Here is a 19,670-nt window from a genome sequence, read left to right on the forward strand (position 1 = left end):
AGGAAAAATATCTAAACTCTTTGGTCATTTTTGAGCGCGATGCTAATGGTCTAATTAGATTCAATGAATTATGCTAAGCTATGCTAAAAGTGGAACCGCCAGACCCAGAGATCAGCTGAATGGATTCCAAAACTGTAAAAAATCAAATGTTTAACTCTAGGGGAGCTGGAAAATGGGCATATTTCAAAAAAAGTGGAACGTCCCTTTAACTGTGGATTTACACCAGATGCTTTTGAGGCGTCAAATTCGCGTCTACTGCGCGTAGTTGGACGTTTGAACATTTTGAGTGTACTCGCTTCATTCATGCATGAAAGCCGCGCGTAGTCATTGAGACATTCACGCGAAAATTCGGGTCATGGGAGGGGCTTCTGCGACTCCGCTCGCTTCCTGTAATCATGTTACTACTAGAGCAAGCTCCTGATTGTTAACGTGGCGAGTTTTTCCGCCAAATATCAGATTTTTCAACTCACGGATTTCCCGCAACAATGCTCAATTCGTGTCACTCCCGCGAACTAGACGCGCGAGGCGTAATCGCGTCTACCGTGCGACACTAAATGCCTCATTCACGCCGCGAGACCTTCAGATGCGCATCAACGCATCTTTACATTGACTTAACATTGAAATCACTTGCGCTTGACGCATCTACTGCGACTGGTGTGAACGCAGCATAAGAGTTTTATAGTATAATCTGCATAAGTAAACTAAGCTACATTTTTCTGTCTTTACCTTAAAGGGATAGTTCACCCAAAAAAGAAAATTTTGTCATAATTTACTCACTCTCATGTTGTTACAAACCCATATAAATGTATTTGTTCTGAAGAACACAAAGGAAGATATTTTGAAAAATGTTTGTAACCAAATCGTTCGTGGACCCCATTCACTTCCATAGAATTCTTTTTTCCTACTATGTAAGTAAATGGGGTCCACAAATGGTTTGGTTACAAACATTTCTTAAAATATCTTCCTTCGTGTTTATCAGAACAAATACATTTATACGGGTTTGTAACAATATGAAAGTGAGTCAATGATGATCGAATTTTCATTTTTGGGTGAACTATCCCTTTAAATTAGACATCTAGCAATCTATCTCATTTTTCATGACTTGATGCTTGTTAGAAATGACTGCAAAAACAAGATGTGGTTAGCAACTCAGATAAATATAACCTGCTATGCAAAAAGAGGAAATTGCGTTTCACTCTGCACAGTTGAACTGGGCACATTGAAAAGCCCTTGCAAGACATTAAAATCATTTAAACTATATTTGTGTTCTGACTGTAATTTTCTATTTATGTATTCAACAATGTAAAAAAAACTCCACAACCAACCCTACTTTGTATTTCAATTTTTCTATTCAGTATTTTGTGTATACATAAGTATTTCCTACCAATATTTTATTTTTAAATTATATTAAGTCAATAATATGTGTGTTTTTAAATAAAGTAAACCTTTCTATTCTAAGTTTTAGTCCTACCTTATTCATGCATTTATATCATAGCTTGTTTATTCTAAAAGCTTTAGTGGGAGCCCAGCCACCTGTCAGTGTGATCTTTAAGTGTAACTGTTTATTATGTTTCCAGTTTACAGGTTGTGATCTTCAGCTAATCGGCATAAAGAACAGAGAACACATCACCCACCGAGAGCTTGCACAGGCAGCAGAGCACACCACAGGAGGGCCAACATAGTGCTGCTGAGACGAGCGGGTGTGCGATCCAATAAAGTGTGTGTGTGAAACAGTGGGGCGGCTCCTTTAATCACGACACTGTGGGGAAAACAGAGAGAGACTGATGAAACTGAAGATGAGTGACAGAGACAGAGTTAAAAAAAAGTTTATGTGTATTTTAGCTTGTTTTTCATGATCTCCTATTAGCATCCCTATAGCTTAACTAAAGACTCCATATTGTCCGGCTATGAGTAACCCACTTAGCCAAAATAAACTAGAATTTGGTTACATGTCATTTTTTTAAGATGTATGATATTCCATCATATAAGCCAAGTAAACAGTGATTACAAGGTGTTAGGTTAAATTTCCAAAAAAATAGGGAAAAACACTTTTTTTCAGCTCTTTATAGTAATTATAATGAATAGTTATTAATAATTATAATTAAAGATATATAATTAAATCATGGCCTTTATGTAAGGGATAACGTAGAGGCAGCCGGTAGTTATCGGGAAATAAGCCCCGACAGTGTGATCAGGACCCGACGCGAAGCCTCTACATTATCCCGCTTATTACACGGCTACTTGCCACATAAGAAAAAAACTGGACATGAATATGAATTTGAAAATTTTATTGACATATTTGTTTTAAATTAACATTTTTATCCTTCCGCGAAACTTTGCACAGATGCATAAAATGATCGTAATACCTTATTAAGATCCTCTGCTTCATACTTGTCTGTCTCCATTTTTTAGCCAGTCTTTGAGAAGTTTTAATGCCCATTCTGTATTTTTTTGAGTGTTGGCTTCATAGCTGTCATGCTCTATTTTGTCAAGTTCAGTCTCAGTAAGCTCTCTGTGTCTTGTCGTTGTTCGTTCTTCTATCCACTGTTTAAATGTTTTGTTTTTTCCGTACATGTTAAAATGAATGTCAAACTTTTTCCATTCTTAATTGTGGTTGTCCAGTGTTTGTCACAAGATGGCGCCAAACAGTAATCTTTGTTGGCGCGGAGGATTTTAAAACATACAAGTAGTACCGGCTATGCGTTATTACTTTGGAGCGGTTATTATTTGAAAAAAACGAACCTGCAAATGTCTCAACTGACCAATCAGAATCAAGCATTCCAGAGAGCCGTGTAATAAAGTTTGATAAACACCCTAAGATATATCTAGATTTCTTTTTATGTTCGATTGGCAGATGTTTTGCCAAAGCAGTTTCACAAACACAACATTAGTGTTCTTATTGTTTTGTTACACAACTGTGGCAGGAGTAGGACAGATTTGATTTTGGCGGTCATCTTAGTGATTAATGGGAAACAGATTCATCATTGAAATTAAAATAAAGTAGACATTTGATATAGAAGCAAGAAACCAGGATAATTAATTTAAAATGGCTATAACTCACTTGTATGTGCTTGTAAGTTTCCGACGCATACAGACAAATCATTGGTTTATAAGGCCATGAGCAATTCATCTCTACATCTTCCGATTTTGGAAAAATGCCTTATTTCATCACGGACATTATAATAGGATGTGCGTGTCCTAAACAGACTTGGGGGGTTACTTTTAAAAGTATTCCGTTATAGTTACAAATTACTTCATAAAAAAGTATTTAGTAACTTAATCCAAGAACCAAAATATAAAATTAATGTAATCTGATTACATGTGGTCTCTTTCAAGGTCACATACAGTATAGGATTATTTAGTGTTTTATTTTACATGAGTCTCACTGACGATTCGATAATGATTTATTTTCTTTAAGTGAAACCATTGTAATCTTAAAAGTATTTCCATTTTTTACAAAATGTAACTGTAATCTGATTACAATGTTCTACTAGTTTTTTGTATCCTTATTACATAATCCCGTTACAAGTAATCCATTACTCCCCAACCTTGGTCCTGGATGACCGGAAAATTGTCATTTCATTGGTGTTCCTATGTCTTATATCCCTTTTCTCTCACATTCAGGTGCATCCTGCCAATTCCTATCAATATTTCAACATCCTTTTCTCATTTCCTCTTTTCTTCGTCCTTTGGAAAGAGTGAAGTCAAAACTTCTTAAAGGTAAAGTGTGTGGTAAATCTAAATGTTATTGCAAAAAATACTTTTTTAAGTGTTTCCCAAACATGTTCCCTATTCTTACCCAGAGTCATGTTGAGTTAAGCCAATGTTGCTGTGACAGACAAAAACAGCTGAATCTAACTCGCACTGTCTGTTGTGTCCACTCAAACTTCCTCCCTACACATGATACACTATGTGGTCAGAGAAGCTTATGACCAGCATATTTCCTAAAACATTAAAGGGGATTTCCACCTTCATTTCTGTTTAGCTGTCTCATAACTATCAGCACAAAATTCAAGAAAGCTCTGCCGATCAGGCCCTCAATAAACAGTCATATAAATCTGAGCTGTTTCCAGTGGATCAGTTTAGCTCACTGTGTAATATGAGTAAGGGCCTGTGTCAGCCCTGCTGTGTCTTGGTCATAATCAAACCACTTTCTGTGGCCTAACCCTGCAGTCAGCAAAACACATGTGCTTTCCAAGCATAGCTATTACTCTCAAGCTTTCCAACAGAAGCCACAAACTGGCATCAAATTAAATCAATGGCAATAAGAAAAGTGGAATCAAAACACATTTCATTTGACAGACATAAACACCTAAATGTACTTACTTTCTATTGGTCCTTTTCTTTCTTTGAGACAAAGTTAAACATACACACCACGGTCACACTAGGGGTGTGTCCGAAATCTCTAAAATGCTGCCCTCAGGCAGGCATTCAAAGGCAGGAAGGCACATACGATTCTGAATCCAATGTTTGCTTTACTTCCTGTCTCCTAAGATACCTTAATCGTCTTATCCAACAATTCTATGCATGGCTGTATGTGGGGAATGTGATTGGTCGAGCCAGGTCAAGAAAAAATTAAATGGTAGCCAAGAAAGCGGCTGGAGCACACATTTAGTGTAAATAAATGTATATTTTCACTTTTACACCTTTGACTGCATTTCTAGCGAGAAATTAGTATTATGGTTTTCAAATATGGGATTAGTTATCACAAAGGCGCTCTCTGTTTATATTTCAAACAGAATTCCATTACGCTTCCTATGAAGGCTGTCCAAATGCATTTTCCGGAGCTGCCTTCATGCCGCCGAAGTCATTGCCTCATGAGTCAGCTGCCTTAGTTTTCAGACACAGCTCTGGGATCTCGCTCTAAACTTTTACATCTTCATTCTCAGAAAAAGACTCAGAAAGTTATTCTTAGACTGGACACTGTTTTACTGTTACATAAGAAACTGTGGTCAGCACCAGACCAGATTCATTCTTATTTTGCATACAATCCACTGTTTGAGCAAAACAATTAACTGATCTATCTGTTGAATATAAAAAATATGTCAACATTATGTTTGAAGACTCCTTTTGAAATTAAATCAAATGCGGTTATCAATTAACACTTTCTTTAGAATAGCTACTGCAATGTTTTATTGCTGGCCATGGCTTATTGCCACATCAATAATTCCTTTCAGTCTATTCAGATGTTTGCCATTAAAGGCTGAGTTTAAACAAGCACTTTTATCTTCACTCCCGTGAAGGCAGCAGTTTTCCCTGTTCTGGTACAAACAACTCTCTTATTATACACCTCAGTGTGAACTGGCCTAACATCTAACCACCACCAGGTATTACATTTATATAACATGTTACATTTTACCACCATGTAGGTGATATTTTATAAATTAGTTATAAATAATACATTTTCTATACAATTAAATGAATTAAGGAAGTTAAAGGGACAATCCACTTTTTAAAAATATACTAATTTTCCAGCTCCCCTAGAGTTAAACATTTGATTATTTTACCGTTTTGGAATGCATTCAGCTCACCTCCGAGTCTGGCGGTACCACTTTTAGCATAGCTTAGCACAATCCATTGAATCTGATTAGACCATTAGCATCGCGCTCTGCTATTGAAAGTTACGAGGGGGACTATTTTCGGCACTGCGTAATATCATTGCGCCTCCTGCAGCCATGGTACGGCAGCAAAGTCCTTGATTATTACCCAAAATGAGAGTATAGTTCCTAGCCATATCTGCCTAGAAAATCACAACTTTTAATTTTCCGTCGTTCTTAGTACACGATGTAACTACAGAAGAGTCAAGTTTTAAATAGGAAAAATATTAAAACTCTTTGGTTATTTTTAAGTGCGATGCTAAATGGTCTAATCAGATTCAATGTATTATGGTAAGCTTGGCTAAAAGTGCTAGCGCCAGACCCTGAAATCAGCTGAATGGATTCCAAAAAGTAAAAATCAAATGTTTAACTCTAGAGACCTGGAAAATAAGCATATTTTTTAAAAAGTGGAGTGTCCCTTTAAAGCTCTACCGACACACCGTCCCAGTTTTGAACATTCTGTTACAGGGTTGGAGATACATATGGTTATTTTAAATGCTGATAGTCTTTTTAAGATGTAGGGGGGCACACACACAGTCTCCAAAGTTTAAGAGTTTTGTCTAGACCCTGCCTAATAAAACCTCCCAACATGAACAAATTTGTTACAGATGGACTGTCATTATAGTCAACCAATGGTGTATTTTATTGATTTTTGTGCTTTATGAGATGATGTTCAGGGTGAAAGAATAAAGGTTGGCAATGCTGAAAGAGTAGGCTACTAATCCAGACCTGTCTGTCCATTAGACTAAGACAGGGGTGTGGTGCCTTAGGGCACTTTAAACAAAGCTTCCTACACACTCAAAATAACATTAGTCATTTTTGGGATTTGGGACAAACGCTGGGGGATGATCTAAAAACCTTAGATGACAAAAAATAAAGGCTGGATTCAGTAAAGCCATAATAACTATGTGACCAGTGACACATAACTTTTTTATTTAAAAATCATCCCTTAAAAAAGCGTAAAAATACGACTTACATTTAAATATAAATGTATATTGTACACGCAAATTGCAATGAGTATATTGTTAAGTAACATTTTATTATTTCTGGTCCTATATTTATGTTTTCTGTGTAAAGATATGGATCTTCAACTTCTCATAAAAAATCCAAAAAAGGAAGAAAGAAGCTCGTGCACTTTTTCTACTTTTATGCGACCTGTAGCTAACGTTACAGCACAGCTTCAGCTGGTTCATTTGCACTTTCTCTCGGCTACTTTAATTTACAAAACTGTACAGTATCGTATTTTCTCTTCAAGCTCCAGCATGTATTATGTATTTTAATGTCACGTGTTTTAATGAACTTACCATCCCAGCAATGAGAAGTTATACTGAAGACAAAGCACCGGTCATTCAGCAGATGTGAAATCACTAACAGAAGATCCCGTAACAAACACAAGAAACTTTCTTTTCTAGCATTCCATGGTCTCGTGACATAAACGTAAAACGCGAACGGTTTGTTTATATAGCTTAATGAAAATACCGTTATGTTAAGATGCTTTTCCTCAGGTCGGAAAGTGAAACCACTCCTAGATCCCGTCTGCTGACGTCACCCCAGCTGGAGTTTAACCCTTTACTTGCTGTTTTGTCTAGAGACCCATATCCTGGCTTAACCAACAACTAGTCACAAAAACAACCTGACAGCGGTATGACATTGAGTAAGATTAATGATCATTTAAATGTGGGTGTAGTCATCTCAAAGCAGCACATAGAGGAAATGCAAATACAGTACATTTGTACAATAGTTGTTTTAAATAATGATCCTCTCATTGGATGAAAAAATCAAAATATAAGGAGTAGGCCTATATGGTACAAATTGGAGACCGTAATACACCTGGTTAAGGTATTTATTTGACACAATTATATGGCAAAGGCAAATTGCAGTAACAGGCAATAGTGACCCTGCCTGGACCACAAAACCAGTCATAATTGGGTCAATTTATACATTCAGCTGAATGCCTTTCATTGATGGATGGTTTGGTTTGTTAGAATAGGACAATATTTGGCCGATACACAACTATTTGAAAATCTGGAATCGGAGGGTGCAAAAAAAATCTAAATATTGAGAAAATCGCCTTTATTGAGCACCAATGGTCTGATTCACAATTTTACATTTCCTGCGGTGTGTAAGTGTGTAATATTACATGTTAACAATATGCAAAAGGTACAAACCCCAAAGTAAATGATGACACAAGTTATCGTCTCCATTAAATCTCTTTTCTTTGACTGCAACAAACACGGATTGTAGGCAACAGTTTACTGTCTGGGACTGGTGATGTAGAGAAGACCGACATTATCATAATTCCTCCCACTTCGGACTCAGCCTGTAAGTTAACTCCTGTTAGCATTGCATTGTGACTGAATCTTTCAAACATGGTGAGGAGCTATACATTTCCTGCTGATATCAGAGGTATTCAGTCCAATCACAGCCTACAGATTTGCTGGCCAATCAAGGACACAGAGCTTTTCATATTCATGTGTTTCAGGAAGAGAGTGTACTGTATGTGAAAAAGCATGTTTTTTTTACCATAAACCACGCAAACACGTTGTATTATACCAAATACATAAAATACTGTTGTTTTTTAGCAATGAAATAGGTGCTCCTTAAAGTTTTCCAAATAAAGTACTTAGGAACATATTCCTAATGCTAAATACAATTTTTATTTAGAGTACAAAAAATTTAGTAAATATCTTCATGTAACATGATCTTAACTTAATATCCTAATGGTTTATGGCATAACATTTTTTATAATTTTGACCCATATAATGTATTGTTGGCTATTGCTACAATAGGCTATACCCGTGCTTCTATAATGACTAGTTTTGTGGTCCATGGTCACATATGTGTTTTATTCTAATATATCAAGGTATACCTAGGATCTGTTTTTTTTTTTTTTTTAGAGCAAACCTGGTTATGAGACAATGTAAAGCATCCAGCTATAACATCTTCTGCTGAATCAGACATTAAGAATGCAACTAAGATAACCTATTCATTACACCAATTTTCTATTCTACCTCATTTCGTCTGCTGTTCTTCCCCCAAATCTGCTTTGTGGTTAAGTGGAAGTGTTACCTCAAAACAATGTTCACTGTATGTGAAGAAAGTGATCTTACTGAAGAAGAGAGATCTATAGTGAGACCTAGTGAACTGGATCTATAACCCATGGTCTGTATAAAATCTAACATTTTTGTCATATTCAATATTGGGATAATATTCTCATCATTTTTTTTTTTTTTTTTTTTTTTGTAGTATTAAAGGCAGGGTATATCCTGTTCGATCTATCACAAACCAATACAAAAAAGCTCTCAGGAAATAAAGAATGCATTGACTATAATTGAATCAGTTATTAATTGACCCTATCTTGTTTTTGACTACAGCAGTCATCACAGCGGCCCACTCGGGGGCGTCGGTTCACGGGCTGAAAACCCCCAAAAGACTGTGCATTTAATATAAACATTCAACGAAATAAGGTAAACAAATAAACAAACACATGAAAAGATAAATACAAAAATAAATATTAATAATTTTAATTAAAAATAAATATTTTAATTATTTAATGTATCAAAATATTGTACTATGTGTTTTTTCTTCAAATATTGTATAAACAATTTATTTAACACATTTCAGCAATACAAAAATTGTGTTTAATTTGCTTCAGGCGAATTCATTTGAACCAATTACAAATCAATAGTAACAATTTTATTTTTATATATTATCAAATAAAATACTTTTCTTTATTAAATAAAAAATATAAATACACAATAACAATACAATTAAAAATCCATATGTACTGTACGAGGAATATTTAACAAACTTTTATTTTCTCTGACGCGACGTCACATCCGCCCACCGGTTGTTGACAAAGGGCTGTCTCATTGCTGTACGATCGGATCACATTTAAAGTGGTAAACTGTTTGTTTTGTTGTGTCATGTCAAATGCCAGTGTCGTGTAAGTAAATATATTGTTTCCAAGATTAGTGATCGATTATCATTTTATCTTATTTATGTCCAGACAACTAGTTTTAATGGCATGATCATCTAACATTTATGTGCAGCGTTAAAAAGAAAGTAAATGACATACGTCTGTTTGACCAGAAGTAAGCTGTTCTGTCTTCACTCTCATACAGGGAAATGGACAGTTCAGCGTGGCATCTCTCCCTAAAACCGTGTGACAAACCAAAGTCAGTCTTCCAGTTTCCAGACGCTGAACCTGGAGACGTCCATCCAGGCAGATATCTGGTATCAACACTTAAACAGCTGATCTCGGCACAGTTACCAGATTCACTGCCAGACCCTGAGCTCATAGGTTTGTTATGGTTCAATACGACACAGTCAAAAATGTAATTGCGTTTACTTCATTTCTGTGACCAACTGCCTCCAATTGTTTCAGATTTTGTGCATTGTGGCTGTTTGCTCAAAGATGATCTTACGTTAGACTCCTATGGCATAAAGTCTGGATCAACATTACATATTATAAAGAAGATGTGGCCGGAACCTGAGGTCAAGCCAGGTATGTTTAAAGACAACAATTTGGCTTAAATACATTACATTTTTTATGCACTCAGCAAACACTTTCCTTCAAAGTGACTTACAGTGCATTTAATGGTAAAGCATATATGTTCCCTGGAAATTGAACCTGCAACATTTGCTTGGTAAAGAAGCATTATCTGCGAAGGCAACATACATTTGTTGTATATCATGGCAATTGATTTTTCCTGATCTTACACAGAGCCAGTGAACAGGTCTGCGGCTGCAAGAGAATTCAGGATGATGCAGGCAGCATTGCACTCCAATGCAGCGTACAGAGAAGCAGTACAGTCATTTGATATTTACATTTAAGTTAAAATAAAAATATAGTTATTCTAGTATGCTATTTTTGCTTTAAACTAGAAAATAAGTTGTTAGGCATTCTAAGTTACTACAGTTAAGCCATGGCTGCTTTTATTTTAGGTGTTTAAGACGCTTGGTAATAAGGAATCTTTGGATCAAATTATAGTGGCCTCACCGGGACTCAGTTCAGACCCTGTTGCATTAGGTGAGTGTATATACAAACATATCACAACTCATGGATCTGTGGGGAGAAGATATGGATTTCTCACCAATTCGCTCATTTTACAGCTGTGCTCCAAGATAAAGATCTGTTTGTACAGTTTACAGACCCAAATCTTCTAGACAGGTGAGTTTTAAAGTCAAAAGTCAATTTTGATCTTGTAATCAAGTCTTATGAAGGCCTACCTTTACTTTGATTTTTACTGTCTGACAGGTTAATCGGTTCTCACCCAGCATTGGTCAATGCAATCATCTTGGTCCTGCACTCTGTAACAAGCAGCATGTCCAGCCAAACCAGCGCCGGCTCATCACGCAATGTGACAGCCAGTTCTTACAGTGAAATGCCAGGTACACCCTGACAAATTAGCCAAAAATTTCAGTAGCTGTACAGAATAGCGAAGGAAAATTCATACAGTTTCATTCAATTTTTTTATACTAGGATTACATTGTTCTTTAGTAATATATTCACTTAAATTTTTATTATGCACGCAGGCCACTGTTTATACCATAAGACCTATACAACTTAAAATATATCAAGAATTTTCTACTTTAAAAAGCAATTGAAAAATGCAAAAATCTCAAATGGCAATGCAGCCTTAACATCCTAAAAATTAAATTGCAAATGCCACAGAGGAACTATGGGAACTATAAAAGGGAATCAATGGCTTTATTGTTTGGACCTCTGTGAATTATGGACCAAGCTATTAGATTCCCCCAGTGTAAAATATGGTCTGTTCTTATATTATCTAATAGGGAAAAAACAGGCCTTGTTTTTCTTATTTCAATTAGCTAACTGAAATCATTACAAGCCTGGTTAATAGAAAGCAATCTGTTAAGAGTAGAACATTTATTTTCATTGAGGAAAGTGCTCAGTAAAGTGACCTATTCATGGATACAATCAGAATAATTTAACTAGCCTATATAGATAAGTTTGTAAGTTAGATAACAATTCTGTTTGGGTCTTAGAGGTGATCAATAATAACTTGCATATTGTATGTAAAAAAGTTGTATACGGTTAGGACATTACTGTTAAGTTTGTTAACTGTAGCTTAGCTGGTAGTGCATTGAATTGGCAGCACAAAAGGTCATAGGTTCAATCCAAGGAAACAAACATACTGATAAAATGTATAGTTGGTAATGCACTGTAAGTAATACATAAATATAATGTAAATGTACATTTTGTGTCATGTTGGTGTGATAGGAGGTTTTCTCTTTGAGGGAATGTCTGATGATGATGAAGACTTCCAGTCTGTAAGTTTATCTCATATTAATTTCATATCACAGTCTTAGAGACAGACAGCATCCTAAAATTCTGATACCACAAACATAGTAGTAGTAGTATTGCTGGCATTTTATCTTTCCCAACTTTACTACCCAATAAATAGTTATCTTGTAAACTAATCTTTTAGTTAAAATCCTGAGGGACATCACTGCGTATTGATTCATTTTGCTCTTAACACTAAAGCTAAGCCTATTACATAAATGCGTTAGTAACAAATTGCCAAATGCCTTTTTATATATGATGTATGTCATACATCTTCCTTCCATCAGGGAAACAGAGCTGGCTCATCTAGACACCAGAGACCATCTGCAGGGTCCAGACCGATGACACTGGGTCACAATGGAGCTATGGGGCCACGTCCCATCACCCAGAGTGAACTAGCATCGGCACTGGCTTTAGCCAGCACCCCAGAGAGCAGTGCGATCACACCCACGCTGGGTGCTCAGGTGACACCCTCTCAAACCCACACGTTCATCCACCTGTTAACCAGTGTGTCTTTGTAAAAACATATATATCCATAAATAAACTCGTATCCTCTTCTAAACGCTTTCTTGTATTCTATAGGAAGTGTCGTCTGCTGGGACATTGGTAACGCCAGGGGTTCCCGTCACAAGCAGTCTGCTCAGTCAGGCACTGCAGCAAGCTCTGCAGGCCTCTGGTGTGAGCGCACTACAGGTGACCTGCACAAAAATATACACACAGACCCGACATAAACACTCTTATACCTACCTACAGTACATTTCTAAATATGCTTGATAAATTGGTTTATTTATCAGATACTGTTGAATCATCAAAATTTTTGCTGAACAATGTTTTAATGTTGTTGTGTGTGTTGTAGGGACGCTGGCAGTCTCAGATGCAACAGTTGAGGGATATGGGGATCCAGGATGAGGAACTTGCGCTGCGTGCATTAGCAGCCACAAATGGAGATCTACAGGCAGCTTTGGAGCTCATATTTGCTGGTGGACTCTAATTTTGGACTGAGTCTTGAAATACTGTAAAAAGACCAAGGCTACTGTCACTGTTAATTAAATATAAAGTGTTGCCATACACAAACGGTATTGTATTCTATTTTTTACTCAAATAAACTTTGGACTCAATGATTTCTTTTCTAGGAGTGTAATTGTTCAAAGTTTTAGAGCATTTTCCCCCACATTTTGGAATAATAGCAAACTCATCAAAACAACGGACTGACACCCATAAAGCCTTGTTAAATGCATTGGTGTACTTCTGATTTATTTTTACTGTAAAGCCATGTGAAAATAAAGGTTTTTTATCTTCCATTATATTTTCGATTGTTGTGGTGTTTTGAGTTTTTTGAACAATTAAGAAATCCTACATCCAAAGGGCACCAATTATGGATTTTATACTTTGCATACTTTTGATGTAACACAAATATAACTTGGCAATTATATTGAGACCAAAAGCATTCAAAATAAACCAATAATTTTGTATTATATTATCTTTAGTGCAGTCTACCCTTTGCCTAGAGTTTGCAGTAATGTACCCTTGTCCTTTTATTTGCTTCTTGAGATATTTTTTTTAAAGGAATTGAAGGAATGTCCATCTATTATATTGGCTTGTATTGGCTGCTTTTTCTTCATTCTTCTTTTTTTTATATAAAATTATAGTTGTCAAGGCCATTTTGGTAATAACAGTAGTTGACCACAAGGTGGCAGTGACTGATTATATAAATTGATTAATCCAATATTGCAATATAACACTAGTTTAAAGTGTCGGAAATATATTTAATCATCAAAATAGTGCTGTCAATAGATTTGTTTAATTACACATTTATGACTACAGCTTTGAGTAATATTTTTTTTTTACCAAAATTCAGATTTCACTCCAAATGGAAACAATATATAAATTATATTTTTGCAATCAAGGCCTATTATTTAAAATTGATTAAGTTAAGTTAAAATAGCACTTTATTTTTCATATGATATTAGGGTGTAAATTAATCCAGATATTTTGGTGAAATTAACATTGCCTGAATATTATGCAATAAACTCTTTCATGCATGTACATTTAAAATGCTTAGTTTAATCACCACCGTCTCAAAGGGAACAAAAGTATCACCCATCTCCTCTTAGGCTGGTGCACATGAACAGAGCTGTCCTGTACAGAAGAGGCTATTAGCCAGAATCATTGCTCTTATCTTATTGTCAACTTGACAAAGGCCCACAATAAATCTGTCGAGTCATTTTGGGTTTTGTTAGAGGCAGCTGAGCGAGACAAATGCTGTTCCTTCATTTCTCTTGACTCTTTATTTAACTCCTTCACAATGTCCCCTAATTACACTCCTTACTTTTATAATGCTGTTTGCAAATTGGTTGTCACCTTTGTGCTGGTGGAGTATTCAAACACAGCTGTCGGCCTCCATTCTGGACCTGCACATCCACACCTGCGTGCCATTTCCTCAAACTCTGACTCGCATATGGTCGCCTGTAGCTTCAAACAAACCAGACAAAACATGGGAACAAGACTGCATCTGTAAACCAAAGAAGTAAAATGCTAAGTTTGTGAAGATTAAATGTAATCAGTCAAAAAATATCCCAAGCTGTCACTGGGGAGGTACCTTTAAAAAGTCCTAAAATGCACCATTTTAGGTACAGATATGTTTATATTTGGTACCCAAAATGGTTAGATAGGCTATTAATATGAACACTTTACATGTAGAAGTGTACTTTTTGAAAGCGTACCATCCCAGCGACAGCTAGAGACCATTTTTGATCTTGTTTTCTATCAGTGTGCCTGTAAGTTTACGATACTCATGATGATTTCATAAAGAAAGCAATCAACAGGCAAATAATCCGTCTGTATAATTAATGCATGACAACATAATGGTGTTTGTGCTGAGCGTCACATATGCAATATCTATGATAATAGGCTTGTGTGAATAATTTGTTTGTTTAATTATACATTATACTATTTATCATTTTATTAACATGCTTGTCGAATAAGACACACTGATTGGTGCACAGACTCTGTTGAAGAACCATCTATAGATGCCTTGATGAAGGATGAATCCTTTAGCAGGGTTTACTGAGCAGAAGCACATATTGGCTTTAGCCAGATCCTCTTCACTGGACCGCAGGCTGTCCACAAGCCCACTTAATGTAACTACAGCTATAGCGGCTCAGTATCCACTCTGTGTCTCGAGGAGGAACTGCTGCCCCCTTTGTCTACTGCAATAGGACAGCGTGTGTGCTAATAGCATCAGGTCGACTCACTGAAATTGCTTTCAGTCAGACGTGATCAGCCTGCAAAGGAGAGAAACAAAACAGACGAAAGGACAGAAGAAAAGAAACTTAGAAGTAAATAGGGCAAGATGGATGGATGAAAGAAGGAAGGAAGGGAGGAATAGAGGAAAATAAGGAAGGAGCAATGAATTAATCGGTAGGAGGAAGGGATCAAGTAAAAAAGGAAGAAGAAATAGAATGAAGCAAATAAGGAAAGAGTGATGGTAAGTAAGGAAATAAATAAGGAAGGGAGAAACAAGAAATTATATAAGGATAAATGGATGGAAGAAAAAGGCAGAAAGAAAGAAAAACAAGAAATGAAGGGAATGAGGATAGAAATTAAAGTATATAATAAGGAAGGATTTATGAATGGATTGTAGGAAGAAATGAGGGAAAAACAAGTAAGTAAATGGATGAAAGAAAGAAGGAAAGAAATAAAATAAGGAAGGAATTGTAGATGGACTTCAGTAAGGAAGAAAGGAAGGAATGAATGAACAAGGAGGTAAAAAAGAGTGATGAATTGAATAAGGAAGGAAGGAGAAGAAAATAAGGAAGTAAGGAATTAATGGTTAGGAAGAAGGGATCAAGTAAAAAAGGAAGGAAAGACAGAATGAAGCAAATCATGAAAAAATGATGGAAAGTAGAAGGAAATAAATAAGGAAGGAAGAAACAAGAAAGTAAATAAGAAAGGACAGATGGATGAAAGAAAAGGCGGAAGGAAAGAAAAACAAGAAAGGAAGGGAATGAGCAAGGATAGATGAATTGAAGAAAGGAAAGTAGCAAAAAAGGAAGGATTTATGAATAAATTTTAAGAAGAAAGGTAATGAGGAAAGCAGGAAGAAAGGAGGGAAAACAAGGAAGTAGATGGATGGAAGAAGGGAAGAAATTAAGGAAGGAATGGAATAAGGAAGTATTTTAGATGGATTTCAGGGATAAAGAAAGGAAGGAATGGATGAACAAGGAGGTAAAAAATGAGAGATGAATGAAAGAAGAAAGAAAAAAGAAAAGGAACGAGGAGAGGAAAGGAAGAAAGGATGAATTAATCGATAGGAGGAAGGGATCAAGTAAAAAATGAAAGGAAAGATAGAATAAAGCAGATAAGGAAAGAGTGATGGAGAGTAGGAAAGAAATAAATAAGGAAGGAAGAAAGAAAGCATAGATGGATGAAACAAAAGGCGGAAAGAAAGAAAAACAAGGAAGGAAGGGAATAAGCAGAGTAGATGGATCGAAGAAAGGAAAGTAGCAAATACGGAAGGATTTATGAATGGATTGTAGGAAGAAAGGTAATAAGGAAAGCAGGAATAAAGAAATAAAGGAGGGAGGGAAAAACAAGAGGGTAAATGGATGGAAGAAGGAAGGAAATAAAGAAATTAAGGAAGCAATGGAATAAGCAGGTAAAAAGAGTGATAAATGTAAGAAGAAAGAAAGGAGAAAAGGAAGGAAGGAGGAGAGGAAAATAAGGAAGTAAGGATGAATTAATTGGTAGGAGGAAGGGATCAAGTAACAAATGAAGAAAAGATAGAATGAAGCAAATAAGGAAAAATGATGGACAGTAGGAAGGAAATAAATAAGGAAGAAAGAAATAAGAAAGTGAATAAGGAAGGATAGATGGATAAAAGAAACAGGTAAAAAGAAAGAAAAAGAAGAAAGGAAGGAAATAAGCAAGGATAGATGGATTGAAAAAAGGAAAGTATGGATTTATGAATGGATTGTAGGAAGAAGTAATGAGGGAAGCAGGAAGGAAGGAATAAAGCATGGATAAACAAGGAAGTAAATGGATGGAAGAAGGAAGGAAAGAAAGAAAACAAGGAAGGAATGGAATAAGGAAGTATTTTAGATGGATTTAAGGGAGGAAGAAATCAAGGAATGGATGAACAAGGAGGTAAATAAAGAGTGATGAATGGAAGAAGAAAGAAAAGAAGTAAGGACGGATGAATGGATATAGGAAGAAAAAACAATGAAGTAAATAAGGAGTGATGGATGGAAGAAAAAAAAATGAATGAAAAGAAATAAAAAGGATGGATAGATAGAAGAAAGCAAGGGAGGGAACAATTAATTATTATAAAAAGTATAATGTGGAAGTATTATAAAGGTTAAGGAGAAAGGATTTAACAGGGACATAAATGAGCAGTGATGGCTTGAAGAAGAAAGGAACGAAAGTAATAAGGAAGGATGGACAGATGGATGGAAGTAGTAAGGGAGAGAAGGAGGGAAGGACTCACCCATGTATGTGAGGGTGGATTTCTTTATTTCTTCAGTACTTGTTTTTTCTTATCAACACAATGAATAGTGAGTGTTGTTGATGGGTTATTTCAGCATGTTCATACTGATGTACTGCACCCATACAGGCTTGACTGGAAAAGTGAGCAGATCTCCTTCAAGTGCAACAGACCATTTTTAATACTATGCTTTATCTGCTTATGAATTAAGGCGGGATTTCACAATAGAGGGATGAACACATCTATCTCAAGATCTTAAAGAAACATTTACCCATGGTAATCTTTTACTCGCCCTCATGACGTTCAAACCTGTTAAGCAGAAAATGTACACCTCTGCATACAGTACAACAAAAATTTATCAGGACGGCACCATGCAAGTAGAATAAAAGTCTATGTGCTCCAAAGTCACAAAATACTGTAGCCCCAAAAAACATGAATGTGACAGAATTGACATTTTTGGGTTAACAACCTCTTAGAATACACTGTAAAAAGCTTTATAAAAAAAAGTTTCCTGGTTGATTTAAAATGTAAGTAAATTCAACCTAAAATATTATTTAACTCAAACAAAAGTTGTGTAAAATGTTGTTAACTTATAGTTTTAAGTTAAATTAACGTAAGTTAACTGGTTGCCTTATAATTTAAGGTTTTGTACAGTGTAGTGATTTTTTTACTGTAAATTGCTTTTTCTTTTCATTCACAAAAAGTGACAACACACCCTCAATAAAACAACAGGCCTTACGCTAGCTGTAAAACAAGAATAGTTGTGTGAAAGTCACAAACATGTCTAAGATTGAATTAGTGTGGCTTTAGACTGCGCTTATGTGAGGAAGTCTGAGAGTCCTACAGAAATAAAGTCATCACAGATATTTAAAACATCATTGTTAGTGTATCTCTCCTCTCTTAACGTATATAGCTTTAAATACATTAAGCAGTTACAGCACCAGAAACATACTTTTTACTTAAAACCTGATTTTTAAAATACCTCCACTACCCATATAATGTTTTTGTTTGTTATGCATATACACTGGCAAGAAAAAGTATGAACTTTTTAGAATTTCATGGTTTTCAAAAAAAAAAATTGTATTTAAAATAAATGTAATCTGATCTTCATCAGGGTATTGACAAACATAATGTCTAAAATTAATTAAACAAAAAATTCTGATCTTTCATGTCTTTATTAAACAGACTCATTCAACATTCAAAATAGCAGTGAAAAAGTAAGTGAACCCTTAGAATTAATAACTGGTTGACCCCCTTGGCAGAAATAACCTTAACCAGGCGCTTCCTGTAGTTGTGGATCAGACCTGCATATCGTTGAGTAGGAATTTTAGCCCATTGTTCCTGGCAGAACTGCTTTAGCTCTATCATATTCTATAGACATCTCATGTGTATGGCCCTCTTCAAGTCAACCCATAGCATCTCTATTGGGTTGAGGTCTGGGCTCTGATTCCAAAAGGTGGATTTTGTTTTTCTGAAGCCATTCTGTTGTGGACTTGCTAAGGTGTTTTGGGTCTTGTCCAGTTGCATCACCCACCTTACACAGTTTCAGCTGACGTACAGACATTCTCACATTATCTTGAAAAATTGCCTGATATGTCAACGTGCTCTTTTGCAAACTTTAGGCATGCAGCAATGTTCTTTTTAATAAGCAGTCGCTTCCGTCATGGTGTCTTGCCGTGCTTTTCAGTGTTTTAACGTATTGTTGACTCATGAACAGAGATGTTAGCATGTTTCAATGATGCCTTCAAATCTTTGGCTGTCATTCTGGGTTCTTTCTTTACCTCACTGATGAGTCTTTGTTGTAATCTTGGTGTTATTTTTGACTTCTTGGTAGAGTAGCAACAGTCCCAAAGCATCTCCATTTATAAATTGTAGACTACTGAATTTCTAAAGTCTTTGAAATAACTTCGTAACCCTTTCCAGCTTTATGTAAAGCAACAATTCTTGATCGTAGCTTCTCTCATAAGTGTGTTGTTCTTGTGCAGAGCAAACTCCAAAAGTTTGAGGTGTTTTAAGTAGCTGTAGTCCATATCTCCAAACGTTTATCTTAGGTGTGCTAAAATTAGCTTTTTTGAGGTCGTTAACTCAAGGGTTTACATACTTTTTTCCACAAGCACTGAGGTTTTTATTGTTTTTACTGTTATTATTTTTAGGCACATTATGTTATGTCAATATACCCTTGACTTAGATCAAGATCAGATCACATTTTATGACAAATTTATTCAGAAAATGAAATTCCAAAAGGTACGCATTCTGTTCTTGCCACTTTTATAGGCTAAAT

The 19,670-nt window shown here is 35.8% G+C and overlaps 2 protein-coding genes across 4 annotated transcripts in view; one reads left to right on the plus strand and one right to left on the minus strand.

Moving 5' to 3' along the window:
* The window catches only part of cd276 (CD276 molecule), a 108,709-nt gene extending 98,893 nt beyond the window's left edge, over positions 1-9,816 (minus strand). Inside the window, exons 1-2 of one of the 2 annotated variants that reach the window (XM_065282948.1) lie at positions 9,676-9,816; positions 1,635-1,759 (exon numbers count right to left, since the gene is read on the minus strand). In XM_065282948.1, the coding sequence (XP_065139020.1) occupies positions 1,635-1,680 (46 nt within the window). In that variant the 5' untranslated portion in view covers positions 1,681-1,759; positions 9,676-9,816. Of the gene's footprint in view, positions 1-1,634; positions 1,760-6,901; positions 7,133-9,675 lie in introns of those variants that run through there. The other variant, XM_065282947.2, reaches the window with a different exon arrangement.
* Positions 9,408-13,211, plus strand: ubl7b (ubiquitin-like 7b (bone marrow stromal cell-derived)). 2 transcript variants are annotated; one of them, XM_065279291.2, is made up of 11 exons: positions 9,408-9,499; positions 9,722-9,900; positions 9,985-10,104; positions 10,324-10,406; positions 10,545-10,629; positions 10,713-10,770; positions 10,858-10,991; positions 11,845-11,894; positions 12,195-12,371; positions 12,490-12,600; positions 12,764-13,211. In XM_065279291.2, the coding sequence occupies exons 2-11, from the start codon at positions 9,726-9,728 to the stop codon at positions 12,896-12,898; spliced, it is 1,128 nt and encodes a 375-aa protein (XP_065135363.2). In that variant the 5' UTR covers positions 9,408-9,499; positions 9,722-9,725; the 3' UTR covers positions 12,899-13,211. The 2 variants fall into 2 exon arrangements, with proteins under 2 accessions (XP_065135363.2, XP_065139017.1); XM_065282945.2 differs by having other exon boundaries at positions 9,417-9,543.
* Positions 13,212-19,670: the final 6,459 nt, after the last annotated feature.

This window comes from Paramisgurnus dabryanus, chromosome 9, assembly GCF_030506205.2.
Source record: "Paramisgurnus dabryanus chromosome 9, PD_genome_1.1, whole genome shotgun sequence".
In the NCBI taxonomy this organism is placed as follows: domain Eukaryota; kingdom Metazoa; phylum Chordata; class Actinopteri; order Cypriniformes; family Cobitidae; genus Paramisgurnus; species Paramisgurnus dabryanus.